This window comes from Zophobas morio, unplaced genomic scaffold, assembly GCF_036711695.1.
Source record: "Zophobas morio isolate AGI-343-1 ecotype UQ-CSIRO unplaced genomic scaffold, CSIRO_AGI_Zmor_V1 ptg000379l, whole genome shotgun sequence".
Lineage (NCBI taxonomy): Eukaryota > Metazoa > Arthropoda > Insecta > Coleoptera > Tenebrionidae > Zophobas > Zophobas morio.
The window spans coordinates 210915-237398 of NW_026972483.1; the positions used below are offsets into that span (position 1 = coordinate 210915).

The 26484-nt window shown below is 40.0% G+C and overlaps 4 protein-coding genes across 13 annotated transcripts; 2 read left to right on the plus strand and 2 right to left on the minus strand.

Moving 5' to 3' along the window:
- The first annotated feature begins 2504 nt into the window (after nt 1-2504).
- LOC135120409 (uncharacterized) lies at nt 2505-7527 on the plus strand. 5 transcript variants are annotated; one of them, XM_064044717.1, is made up of 31 exons: nt 2505-2589; nt 2707-2752; nt 2823-2877; nt 2931-3010; nt 3076-3122; nt 3176-3296; nt 3358-3478; nt 3558-3600; nt 3759-3826; nt 3885-3948; nt 3999-4072; nt 4126-4301; nt 4355-4448; nt 4518-4593; nt 4643-4698; nt 4747-4838; nt 4891-4992; nt 5044-5150; nt 5213-5445; nt 5508-5586; nt 5649-5709; nt 5768-5866; nt 5928-6006; nt 6061-6138; nt 6207-6257; nt 6374-6491; nt 6549-6608; nt 6666-6724; nt 6780-6873; nt 6934-7193; nt 7345-7527. In XM_064044717.1, exons 3-31 carry the CDS (start codon nt 2869-2871, stop codon nt 7468-7470), a joined length of 2727 nt encoding a protein of 908 aa, XP_063900787.1. In that variant the 5' UTR covers nt 2505-2589; nt 2707-2752; nt 2823-2868; the 3' UTR covers nt 7471-7527. The 5 variants fall into 5 exon arrangements, 4 of the variants coding, with proteins under 4 accessions (XP_063900787.1, XP_063900785.1, XP_063900786.1 ...); XR_010278601.1 differs by lacking the exon at nt 7345-7527 and having other exon boundaries at nt 6772-6873; nt 6934-7006; XM_064044715.1 differs by having other exon boundaries at nt 6780-7193.
- An 894-nt stretch (nt 7528-8421) lies between these two features.
- LOC135120422 (protein FAN-like) lies at nt 8422-13150 on the plus strand. 6 transcript variants are annotated; one of them, XR_010278606.1, is made up of 31 exons: nt 8422-8496; nt 8554-8619; nt 8672-8768; nt 8900-8980; nt 9037-9144; nt 9207-9265; nt 9323-9363; nt 9421-9584; nt 9644-9743; nt 9802-9904; nt 9960-10030; nt 10083-10162; nt 10211-10301; nt 10357-10461; nt 10516-10653; nt 10700-10789; nt 10839-10880; nt 10933-10998; nt 11048-11452; nt 11518-11593; nt 11708-11875; nt 11940-12020; nt 12071-12113; nt 12168-12261; nt 12317-12421; nt 12480-12533; nt 12590-12665; nt 12727-12789; nt 12838-12884; nt 12924-12988; nt 13037-13150. XR_010278606.1 is itself a non-coding variant. In XM_064044730.1 (31 exons), exons 1-31 carry the CDS (start codon nt 8468-8470, stop codon nt 13096-13098), a joined length of 2859 nt encoding a protein of 952 aa, XP_063900800.1. In that variant the 5' UTR covers nt 8422-8467; the 3' UTR covers nt 13099-13150. The 6 variants fall into 6 exon arrangements, 5 of the variants coding, with proteins under 5 accessions (XP_063900800.1, XP_063900802.1, XP_063900801.1 ...); XM_064044730.1 differs by having other exon boundaries at nt 12935-12988; XM_064044732.1 differs by having other exon boundaries at nt 11048-11363; nt 11421-11452; nt 12935-13150.
- Nucleotides 13151-13193: 43 nt separating this feature from the next.
- LOC135120374 (uncharacterized) lies at nt 13194-16570 on the minus strand. The gene is made up of 18 exons (XM_064044673.1): nt 16501-16570; nt 16395-16405; nt 16244-16341; nt 16020-16191; nt 15808-15859; nt 15619-15683; nt 15171-15380; nt 15022-15107; nt 14846-14962; nt 14713-14795; nt 14509-14618; nt 14372-14457; nt 14241-14313; nt 14089-14180; nt 13883-14021; nt 13684-13830; nt 13480-13635; nt 13194-13434 (listed from the first exon to the last, which is right to left on the minus strand). Exons 1-18 carry the CDS (start codon nt 16568-16570, stop codon nt 13279-13281), a joined length of 1923 nt encoding a protein of 640 aa, XP_063900743.1. The 3' UTR covers nt 13194-13278.
- A 1364-nt stretch (nt 16571-17934) lies between these two features.
- On the minus strand, nt 17935-26176 carry LOC135120375 (serine/threonine-protein kinase ATR-like). Its single transcript, XM_064044674.1, has 55 exons — nt 26128-26176; nt 25943-26068; nt 25750-25894; nt 25622-25697; nt 25463-25561; nt 25364-25411; nt 25189-25304; nt 25038-25129; nt 24908-24977; nt 24694-24846; nt 24553-24642; nt 24392-24496; nt 24263-24327; nt 24126-24200; nt 23952-24069; nt 23810-23902; nt 23708-23754; nt 23582-23648; nt 23389-23524; nt 23283-23333; nt 23154-23223; nt 23065-23099; nt 22911-23010; nt 22806-22859; nt 22696-22758; nt 22567-22645; nt 22448-22515; nt 22272-22391; nt 22151-22218; nt 21973-22093; nt 21771-21918; nt 21624-21718; nt 21514-21567; nt 21340-21456; nt 20966-21289; nt 20842-20906; nt 20707-20789; nt 20584-20645; nt 20437-20531; nt 20287-20376; nt 20142-20223; nt 19956-20094; nt 19799-19882; nt 19655-19742; nt 19450-19595; nt 19287-19383; nt 19125-19232; nt 18993-19064; nt 18845-18942; nt 18711-18787; nt 18576-18659; nt 18414-18524; nt 18282-18364; nt 18124-18228; nt 17935-18071 (listed from the first exon to the last, which is right to left on the minus strand). Exons 1-54 carry the CDS (start codon nt 26174-26176, stop codon nt 18151-18153), a joined length of 5079 nt encoding a protein of 1692 aa, XP_063900744.1. The 3' UTR covers nt 17935-18071; nt 18124-18150.
- Nucleotides 26177-26484: the final 308 nt, after the last annotated feature.

The following is a 26484-nucleotide window of genomic DNA, read 5'->3' on the forward strand; positions in this document are numbered from 1 at the left end:
GTGTTTAAATTGTCATATCCATTTCAACCCATCTATATTGTAAAAGATTTACTAACTACTGTACTAGTACCACTATACACGCTTTAAGGTGTTTTTATTAATAGGTACTTCTTTGGTAAATAAAAAGTGAGACCTGTTTAGTACTCCAATGACTTCTGACTAACAGCTAACATTCATTCTCTTGCCGAGTTTCTTAACACTTACAAACTTGATATCATAGCCTTTGGGTGAGGTTATACACTAGAATCAGATAAAAAAAAAAATTTCATGTTTCTTAGTAAACAAGAATATTTCACCTCAAGATAATTTTGTCTTTATATAATTATTAAGTATTATACCTAAAATTATTTGGCTAATGTTATCGATTAACAAAAGCTAGAATTGGCATGATAAGATCTTTTCAGATCTCTTGCATGTTTTTACGCTTGCCTCTTCTGATTATTTATAAAGCGGAACTGTTACGTATTTTTTATTATAGATATTTTCGAGCTTTGGTTTCCCCGATTTTTTGTTTATTGGAGTTCTATAAATTTTTTTCTCCATTATCTTAGCCATAATACAATCTGAGTTCATTCTTTTTCATGCAAACCTTTTACTTAAACCAAAAACAAGTACGTTATTAATTTGATTACCACAGGGTTATTTCTTTATTAATAAACATTCCTAATTGAATAATGAAGGAACTAGCTATTAAATCTTAATTTGGTAATTTGATGCTTTTCCCTAGACATTTAAAGTTCTTGCCGCTACCAAAAAGTTAGTCGTCATTTAGGCAGCTGAGGAAAGATTAGAATATTTTAAGTCTATTGAAGTTCATTAGTTCATTTGACTTGCTTTACTTAAGATTTAGTTCAAGCATTTTCAATAATTCGCTGACTCATTACGCAAGAGGTATTAGGTTTCCTGTTCAATTTCATTCTTTTCAGGGTCTCTTTAAAAGTTTTTATATTTAAGAATTATCCTACAATTTTGTGTATTAGCTAAATTCCTGCCACAAATATCAGCTGTACTGCATATACGCATCTTTCAAGTATTCAAGGCACACCTTATTTACACCAAAAAATAACAATTATCTCATTTGAAGTCTCGAAGAAGAAGCTGCAATAGTTCTGCGTCTTTTACGATTGAGAACGTTAATAGGAGCACTACCCGTATTTTTATCTACACCATCTTTTTGATCACGAAAGAGCGTTTTTATGTCTGATTAACTATATAATCATTAATAGCGTTTATATAACTGGACTTCCTAGTTCAATTAATGTTTTAGAGTCAGTATTTATACAACTGGTTTTATTATTACTATTATTTTTACTTAATATTATCAGCGGTATAAGTGAAGTAATTATTATTGAGGGTAACATTTTTAGCATTATCCTTGCTATCCTATAAGCATCTTTGAACTTCCTTGATTTCCCTTATTAATTGGATTTAAGTTGTTAAAGTATTCTCAGAAGGGTCACACCCTTCAACCTCTTCTAAATTTCTTCTTTGACACCGGTAGATTGGCGTTATCTCTTAAGTGAGAGAGCCTTAATATGCCAAGTGGCATAGAGCAGCTCTTTAGGAAAAACTTGACACAAGAAGCTAAATAAATTACGAGAAAATTCTCTATAGTGAGTAAGGTTAAAATAAACTTAATAAGAGAAGCATTCAAAGTTTATATTGCAAATTCTTGATTCTTGAATTGCTGAGGTCACATTTCAACAATGTAAACAGAACTGGGTACGCCTTAAGAAGTGGGTGGTATAATTACATTTAACGTAAGAGATGGGTTGAAGGAGGTCTTACCAGGGTTATTAAAACATTTTGCCCCAGAGAAATTATGTAAACCAAAACTAATTAGTTTGATAGATCCGAAATACAAATAAACAGAATTTAGAAAAACTCACAACGAGTGTGATAAGAGAATGTGATATGACGATTCTATACCCACCTGCATATGAGGAAAATAAATTAAAGCAATTTTTTTAACTGCGATGACACCCTTATACACCAGCTATACCAAAGTTTAATACCATTTTAGCTACATATATATTGTATAATACAAAAATTATATTTGGGGATATAAAAGTCAAGGAATATAACTATAACTTTTTAGTGCCGTGTCTGTCCTCTTGAACTAACCTTCCGCTTGAAAAGAAGGAACCGCAAGTACGAAATTTAAAAAACAAAAAAATGGTCAGCTAACAGCACTGACTGGCCAAGCCTTTCTCGGCCTCTATAAATTTTAAATTAATGTTAGCAAACTTTTTTTAATAGTATCTTTAAATTATTATATTAGCCCAATCTTTAACTCAGCTAATTTTCTTTTCTCTCTTCAGTTTTTTTATTTGACATAGTTGTGCTGTGAATGTTATTAAAGAAAACGTCCTTTTAACCAATGCTATCTTAATTGCATGCGGCCCTCCACGAAAATAGTGCAGGCGTCCATACTTTGACCCACTGTTTATGGGGTTATATATCTAAAGTAAATTGCAAGCCGAGCTTCTGTATCCTAAAAATGGGAAATAATTTACAACTGGATATTTTAGATGATTTGTTCCAAAATAAATCTATAGGGGAGATAAATGTATATGAAAAGCTAGTAAGGTTAACAAAAAAATATTTATTTTTATTATAACTGTTGTAGAATTTTAAAAGTTATTGTACGCTTTATACTATTTTAAAAAAACAAACATTAAAAATATTAAATTACGTAATCTTTAGAGGGAAAATTGAAGATAAAAAAAAGTGAACTTCGGAGACTTGTAGGGTATGAAAAAACTTTAGTTGTAAACTTAATAATTCAAAACTATTTAAAAAAAACTTCTGGCCTCTTTTAGAGAGCGCTATCGTGACTTGATAGAGGCATCGGATTCCATAATTAGGATGGAAGAAGTTTCCTAATTTTCAATTAAGAAAATATATTTTTCCTCTTTAACCATTTTCAGATCTCAGTAAAACTAGAAGAATTGATGACTACTACCTCGGGACTGTTCACTAACCACCTTGACTTTGTTACATCTTTGCAGTGAGTCTTAACGCTAACACCATCTCTAATCTTTAATTATTGAATAATTTCTAATTAATCTCCAGATCAAGTAAGGGGACAGGTCCTATTAACGCCTTTAAAGTTGATAGTGGTTTACTTGTTCAGGCACTGTATTTTTTCTTTTTATAAAGTTTAATTATAAAGATATCGATGGCCAGGATGAAATATCGTTTGTCACCGCCTTAGAAATGAAATATTTATTAGATCTTCCGGATCTTATCGCCGAAGCACTCGAACAGAAAAATTTAACCGCAGCGGCGATATTGTTTGTTTTTTATGAATAGAGAAGTTATAACTACTAACAGTTAGGACAACTTATTGTTAAGGTTTTTAACGGAAACTCCTATTGCTAAATTTTTACTTGACGGTTCTCTCTATAACGAAACTTTACTTAAACGGTTTCCTTTTATTCCTTTACAATGCGATGCTCTCTCATCAGTTAAATTGGTGAGTGGCGCCTGCTTACTAATTTTTTTATATATAAGAAATATCCTGCTTACTTTATTACTATAATATGTATGGAAAGGCTATCATCAACAAAGGTACTTCGCTGGTGAAGGGAGAGTCAGGTTATAATAACCTTAACTTTGTGTTATTTATTCGTGATTCTTAAGTAAAATCTGTAGTTTATATTTTTCTATATGGATTTTTTATATATATAGGTATTTATGTTTGTAATTGCCCCACTTTTAAAATCAGAGTAAGCGACTTTATAACTTCTTTATAGGTAGTGTTACAAAAACTTGCGACTTTTTAGTAGCGCTCGCTTTACTACAAGGGACTGGCCCTCGGGAGGTTATCGTTAGACTAGTATCGTTTAAACACTCTATGATACCAGTTTATGCTTAAGCAGACCTTTCAAACACTATTAAGCAACCGTCTTCTATTTCTACAGGAGGTCGTCCTTAATAATTCAAGTACTTTAAGCATAATTATGAGTTTATTTTTTATATACTGTTTTCATCAGGCTCGTCAGCGTTGGCTCAGTGTTTAAGGTGTATTGTTAATACTGTCCTGGATTCCTTTCTTATGTTTTTCAAAGTATTGCTGCGACCCATGTCGCCACTTTCTACCTCCATTTTGCTTGTTTGCAGGGCTTCTACCGCACAAAACTAACAGAGGCATTGGCTACGCCAAGGAGAGAAGTGCTTCTTCGCCATTTTCCCGACACTCTTTATGCGACGCACTATGAAGAACTTTGTAGTGTGGCCCCGTGGCTTGATGAAGGAGTTAATGCTCTATTAGGCAGCACTCAAAAAGAAATTCTCAAGTTTTCTTTATTTCTGATACGTCTGCTCTTGTGTAGCGTATACTCACCATCAGTGGACGCATGGGAGACGAAGAGACGCGTCACTTACTAAACACATGGCTTTCTGAGTGCGTGAAGCTTGCGAATAAGTTCGTTCCCGAAATGTTGGTACAGACGCCTGTGTCCCCCCCCTCCCCTTATTTTTATTATATGCCATTTATATCAAATTTTTGTTAGAAAACTGTTTCTTCCTGTAGTGAATTATACCGTATAAATAAACGTCTTCAAACGGAATATTGGGCTCTTGCAGTTGGTAATACATATGAGCTTGAAAGTATTTTTACTTTTGGTAAACTTAATAGAATTTGAACGGTGTGAAATTGGAAATTTTTTTTTAGAATTAAACGACGAAGCAAAGGTTCATATTGCTGCTAACTTCTTTACAATCATATAACTGTTGTATCAGTATGATTGGGATTACATTTGCAACTGTGTGCTTGGCTCTCAGTTCGATATTCTGCTGCGGCTCTTCCGGCCTCATCTTCTGCACCGTTTAAGGTGGTACCTGAACACGTGCTTGAACCTTTTTTTTGAGCCTACTCGACTACAGTTGTTCAATTCATCAAAAGTTTGCAGCGGTGGCTCAAGCAATTTCATCAGAATTGGAGCTTCTCTTTCGTGAGAGTGGGAGTTCCAGTTGGGATGTTGGAAGGTTTAAAGCCCCTATTCCGTTTCCTATGTCGCCTGCAAAACTCTTCGACAGCTTCTGTTGCGAAGATGGGAGTGACCTGGAAGTCGTGCTTCCCTTCGAAAACTCTGCTTCTCCCAGCAACTACAAACTTCGCAACTTCTCTACGCTCACTTTAAAACGTTCGTAGCTCAGTACTTTAGTAGTTATAAGTTCTTAGTTACTTGTAAGATTTACCCTTTAGGGCTTGGCCTTAGCCCACCCCTTCAAAGACTTTTGCTTCTATTTGACTCTCGCCTTATGCCTATTCTGGCTGATGTTCTCGACATATCCGCTGGAGAAGACTATGCTAACCCTCCGGAGGAGCCAATTGCAAGCAGCTCGCACATCGCCAGCCTCGTACGGGAGGCGTGTTTAGAGCTGCTTCGGTCATTGCAGGATTTGCTTATACCAATAATAAACGATGGAATTCCGGCAGTAAACCATTTTTTTTTGATTAACGGTTGGAATGAGAGAAATGATTCTATTATTAACTCCAGGAAACTAACAAAATGAACCGAGTTATATTCATTGGGCGAGTTTGCCACGAAATTGCCAGGCACTCATGTGCTTTGCCCGGTAATTTTTTATGATGGAAAATTATGATAAATCTACCCTTAACTAACCAATTTTTTGCATAGAATGTTTTACAACGAATTTTAAGATAGAAGAACTACCAGAGGCGCGACGGGAATTTTTAAGGTGCATACATACCACTAGAGCCGTCTGTCATCCTGTTCATAAGCGCTTCACATTTTAGATACAAACACTTGACCGCCCTCGAGCAGGACTACCACAGCGACTTTAAAGAAGCCGTCGGCATCCTAACTGAGAGCTTTTTTACCTGTTTAGACACGTGGTCCCTTTATTTACCGCTGCCAAGCCATATGCAAGTATGGACTTTGTTTTCGCCGTTGTAGGTCTAGTGCAGTAGTAAACATGACGCTCAGCACATTGAACAGTTTAACGAGTTTGTATTTATCCGAAAGCTTTACGAGCGTATTATACATGAAGGCGGGTTCTACGGGGCAAACTATATTCTAAACTCTTCAGACTTGGAAAGTTATTAAAGTTACTGAAGAAGACGAAGAAGGAAGACAAGTGGAGTCTCTTCTTTCAATGCCTACAGAAGTTCGTTGCTCATATTCTTGTATAAACTCTTCACTGCGGTGTTCTCATCAGCCATCGTCTATTAATAGTGCACTCCTGTTGTGTACGCTCTCTTTCAAACTATTTGTATTCAAGTGAAGGTTTATTTGGATGTTGGATGTTGCGAATAATTTACTTTTCGTGTCTGCCTTTTGTAGTGAAGCTTTGCAACTTATTAACTTTTATAATCGCTTACTTTACTAAATAATAATAAAAGAATAGCTTTGGATTCGCTTTGGACGATATCACCTTGCAAAGACTAAAGACCACTATTCTTAAGGGCTATACTTCTCATTATTCTAATTTTCTTAAGATCAATAAGATAAGTGAGAAAAGTAATGCTTAACTTTTTTTTCTCTTTTTCCTGTGTGCGGACTGACTAACCAATGCAGGTGCCATTCAGATGTATGTAGATTTCTTATTTGCCAGTGCGACGCTAAAGGAAGAAGCAGGTTAAGATTGTCCTTGACTTGCGTCAGCTTCGCGCCCGTAATTTTTTCCCGACTCAGCGCTTTCTGATTCTGACAAAACTCAGCTTGAAAAGACACTTTCTAAGATTTTGGATCACGTAATCAAGTTATTAGCTGCTTGCGACTAACTACACTCAGTTGGTAGTTGCGTAGGTGGATCCGTTCGACCTCAAACTATTACATGGTCTCCTTGTGAGGACCGTTCACGTTTGCTTACTGAAAACTAGCAATCTCTTTGGAGTATTAGGTTTAGCAAACCGCCTGTTGGTTGAAGAGTACTACAGTTGGCCCTTCTTTATACATTTAGCTTGTAAAAATATTCCCGAAGCGTCAGCCCCAATAGAAGACGGAGATGCCGCTGCATATATTGCAGAGCCTAAAACGCTCCTTCCTTCACTGCATATTCCTCTTGAACAAATTGAGGTTTATAACAAAAGTCTACAGGAAGAGAAACTGGCGCTTCCTCTCACAAGATCTGAAGACTACACCGTTTTCTCTGTAGAGGAATGCTTGGGAAGCCCCGATCCTTGCGGTTTTCAAGAGGACAGCGGTTCGCTTATGAGAGAGGTAACTTTTATTGAAAAATAGAATTTGTATACTACTTTTCTTCGCCCATGTAAAATATGCATTTTTGGTTCATAATATGGAGTATAAAAGTTTTACTTGCTGCTTACTAAGCAGCTTCTCTTTTATGGCGTAATATTATGAACAATTATAGGTTACAAGCGAAGACAGACTCCAATTCATAAATGAAAAAGGAAGAGAAATGATGGGAAAATTTCAGAATCTTGCTTATGTGAACCACGAAAATATCAAAAAGTTACTATGGGGTGAAGTAGAGTGAACTTTTTTGTTATGAATAAAGACTTACTTCACTCAACTTGTACGTGCAAGCAGAACACTTATTTATGCTTGTCTTTACTAAACAACCTTTTCTTAAAATTAAAAAGTCCATATCTAACAGAATAGACTCTCTTTATATTATTGCTTGATAATGCTTTTGCTTAGTTAAGTAAAGAAGGTTGCGTGTATAACCTCGTCCTCACAAATTCTGCTAGACGTAAACATTTATGGGTTAGAAGTTGTCCCCAGCAGAATTCTCAAGGAAGTTTAGCTTTAATAAGGTATACAAAAACATCAGGTCTTCAGACATTTAAAGAACAAGGGATAACCGGAGTAATTCCGTGATATTTAACTCCCTATCTGGCACTGGTCGAAAGTTATTAAAAAATTACTAACAATTGGACTCTTGGTTAGCGGTACATGAAATTAGATGTATTTCATATCAAAAGGAGGGTAAGGCATCTACTGCGGTAAACATTAATCATTAATCGAGAGAATTAGGATGGCGGCAGCAAAAAAAGGAAGCACATAATAACTTTCTAATGACAAGATTATTATATATTATAACTACGGACTAACATATAAGTTACATAGCTAACCAATTTATGTTATGATCAAACATTAAAGTTGCTAAGTAAAAACTCTATTTTATCTACCGAAACGATCACTTTTTAACCCTACACGCTTATTGGGAACCGCCACATTCGCGTAGAAACTGTTTAGACTTTCTATAAGACTGTCATTTACAGCTTAAGTTATCTTTGCAAATAACTATAAGTTAAATAAAAAATTAAAATTTTACTAGTTTTATAACATAATTTTTTTATAAACAAGCTGCTTTTTTAAACTTGTACTTATATATATTTTTTTAAATTATGGAATAAATTTTTAAACTAATGCTATATAGTGAATTTATGAAAGAGGAAAGGTTTTCACCTTTGCTTCTCGAACCTTATGAGTTTTGTGTTGACGACGCTAGTGTTTATTATTACCCTGAAATGGATAATGATCAAGAGTCATATGAAAAGTAGTAAATATAAATAACTGTTACAAACTTTAATAAATTCTACACAATTTTTTTTAGAAGGCAATACGGACGCTTAAAATTCTGTTCGAAATCTTTGGTTTTCGACCCCAAGGAAGTGCAGTAGTAATAATTTTAAAAGTTACTTGGGTTTTAACGTAACCATATTACTTAAAAGTCCTATACTTAGGATTCCTTTTGTTTTTTGTTTAACAATTAAACGGTGGGAAACTTTAGATAAAAAAAGAGTCCTGCTCTCAGAGATTGGCGCTGAGGTTATGCCTTCCAACTTCGCTTAACCATTATACTTCTATAAGATATACTAGAAAGTGTGCTACCTGCTCCCTTCATAATTAAAACAGAAAGATATACCGCTTGTTAAAACTATAAAAAACTAAATTATTAGGGCGAAGTTCTTTTTGTGAGATCTAAGAAAGTAATTAAAATGAGAGAAAAGAATGTTATAGCCCCTTTCAAGTTTCTAGAAGTGAGTCTTGCTTATATTATACTTCGTATATATATTTAATTATTTTTTACCTACAGGCTACTGCCGAATACAAGTTTACCTTTAATTATACTTCTTTATCATACTTTCTTCCTCTTCTGGAAACTCTCTATAAGTGCTGCAGTTTGCCTTTATCAGAACAAAAGGTTTTATCGTAAATTGAATTATTAATTCTTTACTTATAGTAAGCTTAACTTTAACAATAAAGCTTGTATATGATAGTATTCTGGCAAAAAAGGAGGGAAAGGTGTGTTTTGATTATAAATGGTACTACGTTGTAAAGTTAACTATTTTTCTTATTACTAATTTATTTAAATCTTTCAGGTTTGAAGATGCTGACGAAATTGAAATTAATAAGTTTATTGGTTTATAAAAAGAATATACTTTTGTAATATATTGAGCATTTAATATATTTTGGTCAGTACGTAAAGTTGACGCTTTTGTGATTTCACACGGACGAGTTGTGCTGACGGCAAAGACGATTTATTTTCAACCATTAAGCAACATGCATTCAGAAGTAGTCGCAAAGTACAAGACTCGCAGTATCTCTCGGGCTGTTCTTCGACGGTATCTCCTGCAAGACTTGGTAGATTCAAAAGGCTAAATTGCTATTTATGCCTGTTACCTGCTCGTCTCTCCTTGAAGGGCGTTGAGCTGTACTTTTCTACGGGGAACAGCGTGTTTTATGCCTTCCGAAGCTCTAAGGAAAGAGACCTTTTCAAAGAAGTCATAGACGAAGTCGCTGGTAAGTAAAGAGCTATAAGTGAACAGGCCAACTGAGGGCCAAACATTTCGTCTTAAAGGCGTGGGGGGAGCAGAGCCGCTCCGGGAGATGACGAGAAGATGGCAGGAAAAGGAGATCGACAACTTTGAGTATCTGATGTACCTAAACAGCGCTGCCGACAGGCACTGCACGGGATGGTAGCCTTTACTGCGGATGGCATTAAACTGGATATTTCAGATCGCTGAACGATTTGACGCAGTACCCCGTCTTTCCCTGGATTCTCACCGACTACACTTCATCCGTTTTGAGTCTCATTGCTGCTTTGTAATCAATTTTTTTTTTAACTATATTATAAACAAGATCTCGACGATCCATCCGTCTATCGGGACCTCTCAAAGCCAATAGGAGCGCTTAATGAGCTACGTCTTCAGCTGCTATGGGTTACTATCGATTCCATTTATGGTTCTATCTACTAATCCTAAACGTAGGAGCGTTATCTTAGCATGAGCGAGCCCAAGTTTCTGTATGGTACGCACTACTCCTCGCCTGGGTTTGTACTTTACTATTTAGTAAGAAAAGGTTATTTTCGTTCTTTATATTATTCTTGTTGCTGCTTATCCGCATACCGCTGAAGTTCCCGAATATATGCTTTGTCTCCAAAACGGAAAGTTTGACCATCCTGATAGGCTCTTTAGCAGCGTGCAAAAGACTTGGGAGAACGTCTTGAAAAGTCCAACCGGTAATTTATGACATTTCTTTTTAAGGATGAAAACTATTCTGTTTGCCCGAGAAGATGTCAAAGAACTGATACCAGAGTTCTACGATACTAGCAAGGCCGGCGACTTCCTTGTGAACACGCAGAACCTCTTTTTCGGGGTCACCCAGGATCACTCATTGGTGGACGACGTGGTACTTCCGCCTTGGTCAAAAGGTCCGCGGGTTACTCTCCTTTATACTTTTGTTTACTCTTCGTGAAGACGCCAGTGACTTTGTGAAGACCATGCGAGCTGCCCTAGAATCAGAGCACGTGTCCGGCCATCTCCATGAGTGGATTGATCTTATTTTTGGTTCACATGTAAATTTTATTCGTTGCTGAAAAAATATATGTTTTATTAGGCTTTAAACAAACCGGAGAGCCCTCTGTTGCAGCTCGAAATGGTTTTTGCTTTGTCTTATGTCAATACTGATAGCCTGCCTTTATCATTACTAGTTTTCTACTATTTAACTTATGAAGGGGCCGTAGATTTCGACTCTATTAAAAGTTCAGAAGAACGAGGTTTATTCTTAAGTGTATGCCACAATAAACACTTGTTATTGCTATCTAGCTGCTCTTGAAATGCAAATCTCTGAATTCGGCCAGACACCCAAACAGTTGTTTTTCAGGCCGCATCCCCCCCGTTTAGAGGTCGTCCTATTTAGTGTTAGACGTCTGAACTTCTCCTATGTCACTTTTGAAAGGAAGACTTCCGTAAGAACCAATAGTATTACAACATCAGGCCCAGTGGGCGCTCCGCCCATCTCTGAAGCAAGAGACCTGCGCCCGGGCCTCCGAGCCTCCGACGAATGCTGCTTCCTGCGCGAGCGTATACTGTGGGACTTTAGCCGCTTGTCTTTTCTCTATAGTCGGCGGGCCCACCGACGGTTCTTTTTTTCACTTGTCTTGTCTCTATACTTTATGGTTGCCGATGTTTTTTGCAGAAAATTAACGGGCCTGTGCCTCTCCACCACTGGTCAGCCTATGAGAATCCGCTTTTGTTTGCTGGTGAACTGTACTGATCTATGCATTTTTTTAAAGGAGCTCATTGGTTCAGTGTTTCTGAAGACGGCACCCTTTGCATTTTCAACACCACAAATAAAGCTCAGTTGCGAAGGTTGCACTTAGCGAAGCTTACTATCGCTTTTTAAGTTTCATAGTGCACGGTTTTATAGAATGATTACCTTATTATTTATATAGTGCGTTCCATAAAATATTAACCATTTTTTAGGTTGTACTTATTACATTTGACCTTCGACAAAATGAAGGCTGAAACATTATCTTCTCTCCTATATGTGTTTATTGCCTTCAGGATAGTTATCTGCCGTTCTGCTCTCTCCTCCGTCAGTGTTATTGCAAAGACAAACGAAGTCGTTGTTGGTTCTCTGGACGGCCATTTGTACGATATTAATATATAATTATACTTGGCCGCTCCGTACTTTCTCCTCGCATTGGCCCGAAAGATATTTCTATTCCATTTCCAACGGGAAAGTATTACGAAAGTGGTTGGTCCATGAGGATGCAGTGAGTTGCTGTGAAGTCAGGTACGCAGTCAATGTGACCTTCCTCTTTGGCACTTACCATGTGGGGCAAGAATGCAAACTCTCGTGACAGGCTCCTGCAATGCTGACGTCAAGGTCGGTGCATTCCTCTGTGATACTGCTCTTCTCAATCTGTCTCTTTTTTTTAAGATTTTTGAAGACGTGGAAGTCGAAGGGGACATGGTCAAGAGCTTCCGAGGCGCTTACCGGGACCAATACTCCTCCGTCACTTGCATAGACCTTGGTGTCTCCATTCTTAAAAGTTGACCTTTTTATGCGCTCTGAATCCTATTGAGCAGACCACGAGGCTAGTACGTTTGTGGTGGGAACCAGCGAAGGAAGCATTTCAGTGTATGTAAAAAGCGCGTCAACGGCTCTTGCACTCATCGAAAATGCTCATGCGGGTGCCCTTTGACTTAGTATGTTACCCTTTTAGCCCTATTTAGGTTCGATTACCCTAAGGGGCTGTCTACTCGCTCGCTTTGACTCAGGAGTCTTCTGGCTTTGTTTCCATTGGTTGTTTTCTCTAACACTGCTTATTTTAATGCGCATGTGTTCTATGATTAGCGCAGGAGAGGACTTGAGGTTTGTCTCGTGGACCACTGGAGGTCTGAGGCTCTTCCAAGTGCATCTTCTGCACTGTTACACGTGTGCAGCTTTGCTTACATTTTCGCTTTTTTAACCACTTTTGATAATATTTACAATATAGCTGTCTTAAATACGACGGACAAACCGTCATAGCAGGGACAGTCTTAGGTCAGTTGGACGTCTGGTAAGGTTACTAATAGCGGCGTTAAAGGCCCCAACTAATGATGACAAGGGACATGGGCTCCTTCACAAAGATTAAAACTCTCGAACCAGAAGAAGGTAGTTCGTAATATTTCATGACTCATATGCTCGTTTTAGCCGCTCCTTAGAGGCCCGCTTGGAATGTCTAGCGGTATCCCTGGACGGGCGCTTCGTCGCTACCGGTGCCGTATTACCGACTTTGTTGCAAATTCTCGGCTTATTTGTTGCAGGAGCTTCCAATGGCTCGGTTTATATATACAGTAGCGATCTCTCGTGCCTCGGACAGGCATAGACGGACAAAACCTGTAATAAACAGGCAGAATAAATGTTTTGCTTCTCTGTTTCCTAAATTCAATAGACTGCGTAATTATGCCATTACTCACCCCCTGTGGAATGCGAAGCGCTATTTTTATGAGCTAAAGAGCTTTTATAATTAAGCGCAATTTTACTCTACATTGGCAGCATGTCACTTTTATGAGAACAGCCATTTCGGCGCGTAGAAAATGAATTTATCACTCTGCATTTCCAGCATGGGCTCCCTTCCTAGGTCAAAATATGCCACGTAGAGCTTCAGTCTCTCCTGCTGCGCCTCTTCCTGCGGGCCCTCCAGCAAGTCACTGGCCTCTAACTGCACCAAAATTATAATGGAAAGGAGGGCAAATGACTGCCGCACCTTGGAAACGTATTCCGCGAGTCTCCGTTTCAGCGTCTTCTCTGTTATTTCTTCCCGCGATACCCTCTTTAGCAAATCACTAGGAGCCAACCGCGTCTTAGCCTCGTCGCTGCACGACACACACCAGGTCGCAGAGAGTGCTTGCTCCTTCACTTCCTTTTAGATATCTCGTAAGAGAAGATTCGGGTCACTACAAAGACGAACGGTTATTTTGTTCAGAATGGAGAACAGAGCTTTCGAAACAGGTGGAATGTTCTCGCTGAGCGCCGTTTTCCTGTTCTGCTTCTCCATCGTGAGCAGTCTCCTCGTGATCTTTGTGCGTAGCTGCGCGCAGCACTGCTGTATAGCCCGCTAGAAGGCGCAGTTGTGGTTGACACACATGCGGCACAACCGGATGAAAAACCTTCACGACGCTTCCTATACGGCCGTCGTCGTCACCGATGTACTCCTTTCCGGTCCCCTTGAACGGTATTTTGGTGCTAACGAGGGACACAAACACTCCAACTTTATCACTATTTGGGTTGATTTTGTACAAGTTCCACCTGCCAAAAAGCAGTGCAGTTATATTTTTATGCCATATGTTTTAGTGCAGACGAAAGAGAACGACACTTTATCTGGTTTAACGCCACAACGCGGATAATATCGCTGCCAGGCTCGAATAAGAGTGGAATGCGATTGGCAAATCTGTATATATTGACGCCCTATCCGGTAGTCATATACTCCGCATCAAAAAGTGTGGTATTCATTAACAGGGAAAGTACCGTCTCCACCGATCGGCCTCCCAGAGAGACGGCAGCCTCGACTATAAACGGGTGGCCACCAACCACATCGGCTCTACGGTGTAGGCAATAGCATGAATGATCAGCGATGTCTAGGTCAGATATAGGCGCACGGCTCACTGGAAGTGGCTACCATGTCCGGTTTGAGTTCTTTGATGACGCCCAGACGCAAATTGTACTCTCCTGCGGGACTCAGGCACTACACCACACCCGTGAGCATGTGGGGCGAGTTGGAGGGGGGAATGAGGACCTCGGGCGAAGGATCTGGAAACTTCACCTCCTTAAAAAGGCTGTGCAGCTGGAGGTAATGCTCTTTGGTCAGTGAAGAAACTTGGAAGTGGCTGTCCAGTCCCAGCTCGCCTAACAAACAATAAGTAAACAACATTAAAAGCGAACAGCTATTGGCGAGAGTATATCGTTAGCTTTCGCTGAACAGAATACGGAAATATTAAACTTATTATTTTTGAGGCTAAATCGGATGAAATTGAAGAAAATTGAGTCCTCAGAGCTTTTACTAAAGTGGAGTTGCTTACCTGCCTACAAAGAAGGAATAATAAAAGTAATAGTAATAATAATAATAATAATACTCCAAGAGCTGCTTCAGAATAATCAAGTTTATTGATGAGGGATGATGCTTGACCTCCAGGGGCGGCGGCGGCATGTAGTCCGTCCTTCTCGCATACCGCACCGTAAATGACTTTTTTCTAGTTCAAGATAAAAAGATTGTTTAGACCTGGACAGTACGAACACTCAAAAATAGTACTCATCACATGCAGAGTCGAATGAGAGGGTGAACTCCGCGTAGGGCGTAATGACAGCCAGTTGCCGCATATAGGCCAGAACCTTAGACTTTGACGCGACAATGAGCACTGCAGTGGCTATGTGAGCTGGCTAGTATTATTGTATACGCACCCGATACGGCGTCCAGCTCCCTTCAATAAGGACCGTAATTTCCGAGCCACGCCACGCGGCCTGGTTTTCGAGTTTCTCGTGGACGAGAATGTTGGGGACGTTCTGGACAATATTGATATCGAGGACACACTTGGAGACCGGCTCGTTCTCTCCAGTGGAACTCAAGATGCAGATGGGCTGCGAGGTGCTCATCTTCGACCAGATGAGAACCTGCAAGAAAAAGCGCAAGGTCAAACGGACGGCTGCATTCAAACACTGATTTGAAGTTTCATGCCGTTAGAGCCCGTCTTTTAACACACTGCCTTAAATAGTCTTTGTTTATACTAATAACGAATTTATTTTGTAGCGCTCTTAGTAAAAACTTGGCATAAGTTCAAACTGTCAATGAAAAAAGAAGCGTAATTCTACTTAGATAAAATCTATAAGAGACAAGAGATCGTCGCTTTACCATCTTTGCGCCGAGTCCGAATCTTCCGCGGTTCTGTCTAACGCAGTATTTTGTTCCGGAGAGAACTAATGCGAACTTAATATTTAACAAAAACGCAAAAAATAACATGAGCAAAACTTGCGCACACAGACCAACTGGAATTCTTCAAGCGCGAATCTACTGATAAGCTACGCACCACAGTTTACTAACCTCTTCCAAACATGTTTGGTATGTCTTCATGAGGCATACCGCATCCGTTATCCTTGCAATATTACAATATTTAATATAAAAAGTGACTTGTATAAAATAGAATTGATTTTAAAGAAATACTATTATTTAAAGTAGTTACGTATAATTTACGAAAAGCACAAAAGAATGCGACACTTTTTTATTTCTTCAATAAAAATCTAATAAAAACTAACCCGAACTGTTAACTGATAATAAAGAGTTTTTTTATCTTTTTCTTTATTTTTAGCAGGATAAGTCTCTTCTTCAACTGGGTTCGAAGTTTTATATTTATATATTTCTTCGTGTTTCCGAACAACTTTATCAAAACCGCTCACCAAACGAAAGTTTGCTTTGTCAACTTCTTTACTATAATTTTAGTTAAGTCTTCGTACTATAAAATGCATAAATAAGATCCGACATTGCAACGCTAACTTCAGGAAGTTTCCCTATGGATTCAGAAGCATCCAGGGAATTTTCTACTAATTCTCTTATGGAAGTATACAGGGACTTTCCAGGCTTTCATATAATTATAATTAAATAAAAAAAGCAATTTTAAAGACAAAACTTACGTTATCAAATCCTGGTAGTCATTATAATGCCAGGTTAGGCATATAACAATAGACCAGAAATTCAAAGTCAAAAAAACGGTTATTAATAAAATAAAAAGAACTTTACCCGCGATCGCTTTATTATTAGCAAAAAATTCAGCAGGGCTTTTAAACTGTAACTTGGGCCGTTGCACCATCTCACAGAAGAAATAAAGACATCTGAATTCGTTGGGACTCTGCTACTCGAGTTTTACGTGTTTAATCTGTTACAGTTTTATCACTTTTGGTGGTTTAAAACTGTTGGCTTATTGGTTGCACGCGGAATTTCCCTCCAAGCCCGAAAGAACGTGATTTCTAGGAAGCAGGTTATCATATACTAAGGGCTGAACCCCAGCAGCGTTTAGGTGTCAGTTGCCTCGGCGGGAAAGTTTAGTTTATTTACTTTACACCAAATCTTTATTGTGGTAACTTCCCTTACTGGTGCTATCTTAATTTATATAAAAATTTTATATCCTTAGTTTTTCGTAGCTTTAAACTATACGTCCACTAGCTTATAAGCAATTTGAAGAAGTAAGCTTGTATATATTTCAATATGCTTTGGTAACAAGGGAAAGGATTTAACCTTTTTATAATTGAGATATATATTTAAGACAGCTTGTAAGGAAGCCTCATCTTGTAACTAGGCTCTGTTTGGTACAAGAACAAGTGGAATACGAGGCTTGGAACTGATTTTCATTAGTAGTTCACATCTGCTAAATACACGTAACTTAGCCTTACCTTATTTATTAGGCGCAGATTTCTTCTCTCCTTTTGGTATGTTAAGTCGAGTGATGTTAACATTTAGTTAGCTTAAGGAATTAAACATATCTTTTGTTACATCCAGGAATTAATGTATCTAGTGTTGTCATCCCCTATGGTCCTAAAAACTTATCTTCTAAGAGATACCGAAGCTATGGATTCTTTAACAAAAGCAAGCTAATGGGTATAATGCCACCTATTTAACAGTTCACAATTTATAGCTAAAATAAGAATAAAGAAAAAAGTGTGCCTCCGTCGACTATAAATTTCTTTTTCAACTTATAAGGTATAAATAGGAGAGGTTCCGCATAATATTACTTTCCTAAGTTTTACTTGTTATCCGCTCCTTTTTTTTTTTATTAACTCTCACTTAATTCGTAAGTTCTCTTTAGGATTTAAAAGGAAAGTAAGGCGCGTGTCCTCTCCTATTATGTCTTGTTTTTAAATATGTACAACGTTAAAAGCAGGCGTGATATCAGATCTATTTTCAGCTACCAACGCCACTATATCTTCCCTCCTCTTTTACAAAAAAATATAATAAGCTCCACGACATACTACGACCAAAACAAGGACCAAAAGTGCTATACCTTAAGTTATTCAAAAAAAAGTTTTCCGCCATTACTTCATGAACGGTAGTTTTTACTCCGCTAAAGCTCTTTATAGTTGTGATCAAAATACTTTTTATAATAAAATAAGTTTCGCAATAGAGAAATAAATATATAAACATTTAGATTTATTAAACCGTTCATGCAATACAAAAAGTTATAAGTAGTCTGTAGAAAACAACAAGCAGTTCGGGAGACCTACAAGGTTAAGTCGAGCTACTACAATCCAAAAAGTACGATTTATTTGGCTAAAGCTAATAGATTACAAAACTTTTTAAGTTAAGCGCAAAAAGCCCTTAAAAATTAAAATTAAAAGACAAAAATTTGATCCTTCAAAAAAACCCCACCCGGAAGGTTTTTTTTTAACTTTTTTTTTACATGTAAGCTGCCCAGCCGATGTACATGATGCATAAGTTCCTCAGATCTGTAGCTTCCTGTATAAGCCGGTGGACCTGAAGCGCCAATCTGTTACGCCTTTAGCAACAACCTTAAACTAGTGAGTGACCTGTCCTTCGGTAGAGAGGGGCAAACCGTTGTCTGCCAGCTTCCCCTGGAGCTTATTTTCAACGGTTTTGATAATTTTAGAAGCTGCTAATGAGTAAAAAGTATTTTTTCAAGACATTCATTAGGAGTTTACAGTCGCAGTCCCCAACTGGATCGTATACAAAAGGAGCGAGCATATTGACGAGAGAACTTTTTTCATTTCTAAGGACTTTTAGTGTGAGCTGGCACGTTTTCCGAAAGAGACCTGCCGTAAAGAAAAGTCACCAAAATTCTGGCTCAGAAAAACGAGAAAAACCTTCATAGCCGGTTATACCCAACGCATCAATCATATTGTGAGTCAAGCGGAATGGTACCCTCTCGGGAAGAGGCAGAGTCTTTCCTATATGCGAGAAAGTTAAATAGAAGCAGCGTTCACAATAGTATTGTAAACCTTTCTCAAAGAGGCAGTTAAAATCCACGTGAACGCATTCTCCGGTAGTCGAGTCGACAAGGAGGTTTTCTCCATGTCTACGGGAGGGGTTTGCGATCTAGACTACCATCGATGCAGCCTGTTGAAGTCAATACCTATCGCCCAGCCCCACAACGTAGCCAACCATAGACATCAGGCTGACGCTGTTCGTGTAGGCAACACGGCTGGCATACCACGTGGAGGGGTCCGGAAACTGTATAGGAAATAGTAAGAACTCCAGAGCATATGGTCTGCTAGCTCTACCTTGAGCAAGAACCACTCGAACAAGGCGGGATAGTGAAGTTTTATCAGATTTGTTAAAAAAGGAAGCATCGTCTTATGAGTGTGTCAAGTAGAGAAAGGAAAGCAATACAAGTGGAATTGTATATATAGTACGGTTACGCTGAGTCGCTGTTCAGATTTTAGTGAAAAATAAGTTTTGATTTCTTTACGCACTCTACTAGTAAACGTAGCATCCCTTGACTCGTAAATGTTGTTCAGTATCTGCTTAAATAAACAAAAGCCAACAACGATAATGGTCCCTTTAATAGTAAGAACCTGGCGGAGTCGCTCCGTATGGTGAACCCACTCTAACATACCGCACTCTTCGTTGAGAACAACAACGGCATAAGTACGAATGCGCAAACAACGTAATCTTAATAAAAAGATCAAGATAGAAGAGAAAATTATAAAGAAAAAAAGTCCGAATGGTTGGAGCTACCTTGATTCTGAGTACTTGTTTAGTATTGTGTTGACTGTTGAGAAGAACTCCATGATTCTTTGGTCTTTGCGTAAATCATCTTTGGGCTTGCATAGAAAAACATATTCCATGCCATCGTCCCCAATAACGGTAATCTTTTTGGGCCTCTATAGAAACCGTGATACAGAGCTTTCAAGGCGATAGGAAACCCATTATAAAAGCTCACCTGAAGAGAATTCAAAACTTCCACGGAATCTTTAAAAGAGAAAATTCGGGGGGGGCTCAAAGGAAATGGGTGGTGCTCTTTGAAGTCACTTCAGTGGGGAAATGCTTAGAAAGTTTAAAGAGGCAAGGTGAGGGGGAGCAACACCTCGACGTTGGAGGAGGCAAAGTGCCGATGAGGAACCGCTGAAGAGGAATTATCACGCGCAGTGGAGTAATGCGGAGAAGTTTGCTAGAAAAAAACAGTAGAACCCCGCTACGCACCCCCCCCCCCCCAGCTAGCACGCACACAAGAAAGAAATTACCGGAAGTCTTTTTCTATGGAAATTTTGCTTTCGTTCTTCGCTATGGAGCGGTTGCAGAGCTCTACTAACAGGAGCCTCAGTGATTTGTGTTCCTTAACCAGCTCACTAAGCCCGCTGTCCCTTCCGCTGTCCCGAAGACCTGTTAGCCAGTAAGCAGCACCGGCAGTCTCTCAAAGTAAAACGTACATAATTTGTTTAAAATTGCTGTGCAACGAGTCTGACGAATAGGAATGGATGACACGGACATGTGAGATATGGCCCACAACCCCTAATAATGACATAGTGGTAAGAGAAATCAAACATGGACGCTTCAACTTTGAAATAGGGGTGCCTGATCGGGATAAGAGATTAACACTTTGAGAATGATGGACTCTATGATTTGGTAAACTTTGCTGTTGGTGTGGCAAATGCGAGAGAGTAACTAAAGGAGCGTGTACATACGTTTAGAAGAGAAGAAGGACAGGAAGTACGTAGAATACACCTGGGAAAAAGCAGTGTAGAATATGAAGGGAGGAATCTGCTTCACCCACTTCTTCATGTACGCATTAAGGGAGTTGACGTCTCTCTCGTAGAGTTCTGTCTATGAAATATAACCAGCGAGCTTAAAAGGGTTTTTTTGTAGATCAACCTTTCTGCGCCCCGTCAGAGCTGTTAGCTTTCATGTTTTCCTGCGACTTAGGAAAGCCTTTGCTGAAATATTATAACAATTAACACTATTTAATATGTATAATAACAATAATTAGGAGTGTACGTATAGTCCAGCCACAAAGTAAGAAGTCTAGGCAAAGTCTGAAACAAGTACTTGATGCCATATAACAAAGAGCGTCCAAAATTCTATAAATGGTAGTAAGAAGCTTATTTTTCCCCGCAAGAAAATAATGAAGACCTCCACAACGTGAAGAACATAAGGTTCGCCCATTGAGTCGTAGTATTTGCCAAATCTGAACCAAACTGATGGAAGAGATTGGGGGAAAAAAGGAAATATTATTGGTTTACAAAGCCGTCCGTACCTTTTTCATTTAGAAAACTCTTTTGAGAGATAACCTCCTTGAACTGATCAATCACGTGATTCTGGTAGTGACCAGTTTGCACCATCCATTTGGCAACGAGCAGTTGCATTCTCATCTCATTGGCCTGTTTATGATCGCAGCAAACAGCAGGCTCGCGCGGCTCAATAGTGCCCGGCATGGAGTTGGAACATGGCTCAGTGGAGTCAGAGACGTTAAGCGTATCGGTCTGGGATCGACGCTGGAACTGCAGCAGCTCTAGCAAGGCGTCGTTCTGGTACCCCTGGGACCACAGCAGTTTGGCCTTCTCAAGCTCAAGTTCGAGCTCTACCACATACAATTTAATGAATATGGACACTGGAACTCAGTAAGAGTACCATCCTCATCGCCAACACTCCCGCTAACCAAAAATTCTTTGTGCAAAGAGCACTTAAACGCAGTCTCGTAGGCCCCTGCTTTACGAGCAAGCTTCATGTTCTGAATCCAGCTCTTTGCTAAGAAACACCCAAAGGGAAGTAAAGAAAATAGAAGAACGACTGAACGGCTTTTACCAAGCTGGCCGTCGCACAAGTTCGTCAGATTTTCTGCTACTTCTGTATTTATATCTATTCACTTTGAAGTGAACGACAGTGAATGTTCAACAACCGTACGCGTTACCTACCAGAAGCCAGAGAGGAAGTCGTGCTAAAGCGGAGAAGCACGAGTTGTAGAAGGGCCCGATGCACAGTCAAAAGTGATTCGCGAACTTCGAAAGAGCTTCGAAAAGTATGTAGGTTCTTTTAAACGGCCCAAAAGCCAGTGAACGAACCGCTTTGTTAACTCAAGCTTCTTCCAGTTGTTATTTATTTCCCTCATCAAACTTTTCGGTTCCAAAAATAACAACTTGGACGCAACGCTCTCTATCCCCTGCAGGATGTGTAGATGGACAACTGACCCGTATGCTCGCTCGTAGCGCCCTTGAAAGGGATGCATTCAGCAGTAGCAAGCAAAAAGGACAATGGTTCATGTGCCTGTTTCCATGGCTATAGCAGATAGCGTTTGAATTATCTTGCTACGCGCATTGCATAGCTCCTTGTTGAAGGCATCATGCTCTTGAAGCCGCGCGGCCATCAAGATGCGGCCAACGTCGACCTTTTTTTTTTTAATACCACGCTAATTAAGTACAGTGAAAAAAAAAAACCCCCACACCTCAAAACTGTCGCAGCAAGGTGCAGCTAAAGACCGCTCTAGCGCAGACCAATCACCCAAGCGCCACGCTAATATACACAGATATAAGCCCACACTTAGAATGGAGCGAACCGAAGGACACCTGCGTGGACTCTAAAATGGTTCAAAGCGCCAAGAAGTTCAGGTTGCCGAACCTCAACATCATTAACGTACGAAATGATGGTCTCATAATTAGATAAGTTGATGTGACAGCGAAGAAGCCCTCGTTTTATAAAAGTTAAATTAAAGATTTCGACAGCTTATAGAAGAAAAAAGTACCTTTTCTGGCGGACAAAGCGTTAGGGTTGTCAAATGCTTCTTTAGAATAAAAAGAAAGAGCGTAGGACCTGGATAACACATAACAACGGCAACCAACATACATCCATATTTAAAAAAACCAGCGATTAGCGGCCTCAAGGTCAAGTATCTCATCATTCACGTTATAAGAAAGGCGGATGGCAGAAACGCCAGCCATGGCTAGAGAGTTGCTAGTCAAAGCCGGCTTATATGATATGTGGAATAAAAACCTTCCGCAGAGCCAATGGACCCGTAGATCTTGTGCAGAAACGCCAAATGCTGGTCGAACAGTTCTAAAGAAACTATGACAGGACGAAGGCGGGACTTACTAACGGCAAACCTGCGGTAGTAGTACTTTCGGAAGAAGTTTTTCTCTCGAGACGGAGAAAGGATTCTTTTGGAGAATAAGAGAGGTAAGCCAACGAAGGCTCGAACAAAGGCGAACCAAAGTAATACAGTGCGCGATCGAAGGCATTGCACCGGAAGGCAACATCAGCCAGCAGTTTGTTAGGGATCCCTTTCAAAAATGAGTGCACGCCACGCAACTGCGAGGGAAAGAGGGAGTAATACAAAAGGCAAGCTACAGAAAAGTTTTTTACTGCTTCGTCTGTTTCCAATAACTTGAAGTTCGCAGCTTTATGAAAGTTAAAAAAGAGCTTCAATAAAAGGGTAAAGAGCTATATTTAACTTAATTTGAGCCTTAGCCAATGGGTGAGCTGGTCAATCATCGAAAACACTGTAAGCGAGCTTTTGTAGACCTTCAAGCAGTGACGGCAGTAAAAAAAATGGCAGATGCCAAAGAGGAAACTGTATAAACTATATCTGGCAACGTTGCGCATGCTTCGGCAGCCGTAAGCACCGTATTAACCTGTCGATGTGGTTAGTGCGAATCCTTATGATAATCTCGTTGGTTATAGCCGAACCTCATTAAGTACTTGGTCGGCTAGAGCCTCATCCTTCTGGAGGAGGATATTCAGTACGGCATGCGGGAGCAGGTGGATGGCTAGCGTTACGTCATCTTTCACGACTGTCTTGCATGGATCCAGAATTGCTTGAAATCTTTAACAAATAGGTTCACGTCTCGAAAAGTAGGCAACGGACGGGGCGGAGTCCGACCTTCCAGTAACCAGGCTAATCAACCCCACAGTCCATGCGGATATCCATTGATCAAAACTAAGCCCCACTAGCACATGGTTACGCGTCATAGAACAAGACAATAGTATGATTCAACCAGTAGGCTACCTCTAAACACCACTCCGGGAATAGCTGCTTTCTTTGAACCGGTAAAACTTCAAACATTGGCCAATTTTTACGTTATTAAATAAAAATAGACAGAATAAAAACCCGTATTCCGACTTGAGGTATGGATGGATAATCTCTCGAACCCCCTTAGAAAACTTCATCCAGTTAACACTCGAAACCGATTCGTCAACGGGCCTATTATAGTAAAAGTTTTGCCGCATAATCATCTGTGCGAAGACAAAACCCTTCCAGAGGAAGCTCGGGATTGAAAGCGCAGAAGCGCAGAAACTCTTGAATAACGTATGCGGCACGGTCTTGCTTCTGTGTGTCTTCCGCGGCCAGAAACGAGGGCACCAGAAAGTCTGTGCAGGTGACCATCAAAAACATACAGTAGCGGACGTTTAAATGCTGTCCCGACCACTGATTAAACGCATGGCAAACTCCACAGCATTCTCAAGGGCCTCCTCCAAGGGAGAAGATGTGCATTCGGGTGCTGCCAAAGGATATTGAAATGCTCAAGGAACGAGGGTTTTGTTATCTAAGAAGCACATCTACAGGATTTAAGACGCATTCGTCTGTCGCAGGGGGCGCTATCGCTCAGCTTTGCCGGATCAATAGCCCTGAAGAAAGAAGGAACCAATTGTTTAATATCACCGAAGATGCCTGTCTACAGCCCCCACGCACCCCAATTCGCCGAGGCATTCGGCCACAAGGAGTCTGGCTGTCTTGTCTTTTTCAAACGTGGAGTCAAAAAGGCGCTTAACTGCGGTGGAGACGAGATGGGTGGTTCTAAAGAAAACGATTGCGTCAGAGTATAAAAAATAAACCGGATGACGGTGGCGTACTTGTCATCCCGAACCAAATAGCTAAGTTCGTCCACGTGTTGATGCAGAAGCGACTTCAAATGCCGGAGAGCAGCAATTCTCACAGTAAGGCTAAACTAAACAATCGAAAAAGAAGGAACGGCCCAGGCAAAGGCAGTAGACCTCTCGTTCGTAATGCCTCGATTTTCCTCAACGAGGTCTCCAAGCTCCTGTTGAAAAGGGCGCGCAGGTAGGTGCTGACGCAAGTAAGCATTGAGCTCCTGCAGGCAAGGAAGTTCCGGAAGAAAATATATATTCCTTAGATATTCTGGATAGCTGCATGACAAAAGAGGAATATGGCACACTGCAAAAAAAAAAAAAGGAATAAATAATATACAATTCAGCGTTCTCAACAATAAGATAGCGCAGGATAGCCACGACTTCTTGTGGGAACGCGTCAACCAAACCTTTAAGGAAAAAAAAACTTTAGAGAGACTGAAAATACGTTCGGCTAATAGAGCGCTGACCGAGAGTGACATAGACAAGATTGCTCAACATTGGTCCAAGATGGTTAGCCGGAAGCTTCCTTATAAGTATGGCCCAACCTTGCAAGGCGGTTCTGTTTGCAGTAATATACACGCGTTAAAGATATTGTAGGTAATACGGCAGAATCAAGACCTTGACAAGGGGCAGGACTGCATGGCGAGCCTGAGAATGGCAGTGGCTTTCGCACGAATCCCGTAGAGATGCTCTGGTGAGATCATCTCCATAAGCGATATCAAGCCATTCAGCACCTTTAGGAAATCAGTAGTGGTAACCAGAAGTGCGTTAATTACTAGAGAAAGTCAATAACCTTCTGCTTCTCGTGGGCAGAGAGGGTAGTGTGCAGTAGCTGAGCGTTCTTATAAAAATAAACTCGCTGATCAGTTGCAATGAACGGCGCATAGCTTACAAAAAACGCCATTATGGCCAATAAGTGATCTCGAAGGAAAGTGGAGAGCTTTCCATCGGTCGATAGGCTCGAGCACAGATAGTCAAACACCCAGCGAACCTACAGACCGTCCCAAAGTAAGAGCTTATGGAAGTCTCGCCTCTAAGAATACGGGCGCACCTCTTCTTTTTTCCTTAAAAAAAGCAACTTCAAAAGGTTTCTCAGCTGACAATTTAGCAGATCGCGCACGGTGGCCCTGTGGCGTAGATAATAGGAAAGAGAATATTAAAAGTGGAGAAGATAAGTACCTTCTTGTGTCTTTGTTCGAGTGATTATTAAGCTGCTGGGTAATAAAGTTCATTATATCTGCTACCTCCGTATCACTAATCTTTTTCATAAATATAAATTCTAAAATGTAATGCATATTCTCCACTAGCAGTTCCGGAACGTCTTCTAAAAAACAGTTCAGTGACTCCACGCAAAGGTACAGTCTCCTTACACCTTGCTCAACCAGCCTAGCTGCTTCCACGAGAACAGTAGTCAACTTTCCCCGAACCATATACGGCAGCGTGAACTTCATCGTTTTCTTCAGCAGGTCGCCAACATTCTTGCAATCCAAAAGCTCGACTGACAGAGGAACAATACATGTGGCCCATGTAGGTGTTAACAAAGCGGGAAATGGGAACCATATATCTGGAGTGTTCCCTCGCCCTTGGCCAAACAGTCCACGAGCATGGCGGCTAGTCCGTCCATTGCTGGAAGAAGAAGGGTACTAACAGAGACCCCTCTCTCGGAGGCCACTTCCTGAAGCTGTGTGAGAGAGGAATGACACTAGAGGGCCCCAAACCGCAAGTCTGATAATACTAGTAAAACCTGGTCGAATGAAAGAGCCCGAAGCTTGGAGTTTTCAGAAGTCAGCAGCTGGGCAATCGACACGAGTGACAATGCCAGTAACTTCCCCTCCGCAACCCTCAAGGCAAAGCAGCGCCATTATTACAGAGCAAATAAAGGGAAACTGTAGAAAAAAAAAACTTGGCGACGGA

What these genes read in the sequence shown, in the direction of transcription:
- LOC135120375 (XM_064044674.1), bottom strand. Translation starts at nt 26,176, where the DNA reads ATGCTCGTGGACTGTTTGGCCAAGGGCGAGGGAACACTCCAGATATAT. An exon ending in AAGCTTGAGTTAACAAAGCG is followed by an intron (nt 21,719 to 21,770) that starts GTTCGTTCACTG and finishes TACTTTTCGAAG; the next exon opens with CTCTTTCGAAGTTCGCGAAT. An exon ending in TTGCCTCCTCCAACGTCGAG is followed by an intron (nt 19,743 to 19,798) that starts GTGTTGCTCCCC and finishes TCCCCACTGAAG; the next exon opens with TGACTTCAAAGAGCACCACC.
- LOC135120374 (XM_064044673.1), bottom strand. Translation starts at nt 16,570, where the DNA reads ATGGTGCAACGGCCCAAGTTACAGTTTAAAAGCCCTGCTGAATTTTTT. An exon ending in ATTATCAGTTAACAGTTCGG is followed by an intron (nt 15,860 to 16,019) that starts GTTAGTTTTTAT and finishes TAATATTGCAAG; the next exon opens with GATAACGGATGCGGTATGCC. An exon ending in TTCGACTCTGCATGTGATGA is followed by an intron (nt 14,963 to 15,021) that starts GTACTATTTTTG and finishes ATCTTGAACTAG; the next exon opens with AAAAAAGTCATTTACGGTGC.
- LOC135120422 (XM_064044729.1), top strand. Translation starts at nt 8,468, where the DNA reads ATGGATAATGATCAAGAGTCATATGAAAA. An exon ending in GTGGATTGATCTTATTTTTG is followed by an intron (nt 10,790 to 10,838) that starts GTTCACATGTAA and finishes ATGTTTTATTAG; the next exon opens with GCTTTAAACAAACCGGAGAG. An exon ending in TTAGGTCAGTTGGACGTCTG is followed by an intron (nt 12,790 to 12,837) that starts GTAAGGTTACTA and finishes AATGATGACAAG; the next exon opens with GGACATGGGCTCCTTCACAA.
- LOC135120409 (XM_064044715.1), top strand. An exon ending in CGCCTTTAAAGTTGATAGTG is followed by an intron (nt 3,123 to 3,175) that starts GTTTACTTGTTC and finishes TTAATTATAAAG; the next exon opens with ATATCGATGGCCAGGATGAA. An exon ending in AGTTCGTTCCCGAAATGTTG is followed by an intron (nt 4,449 to 4,517) that starts GTACAGACGCCT and finishes AATTTTTGTTAG; the next exon opens with AAAACTGTTTCTTCCTGTAG.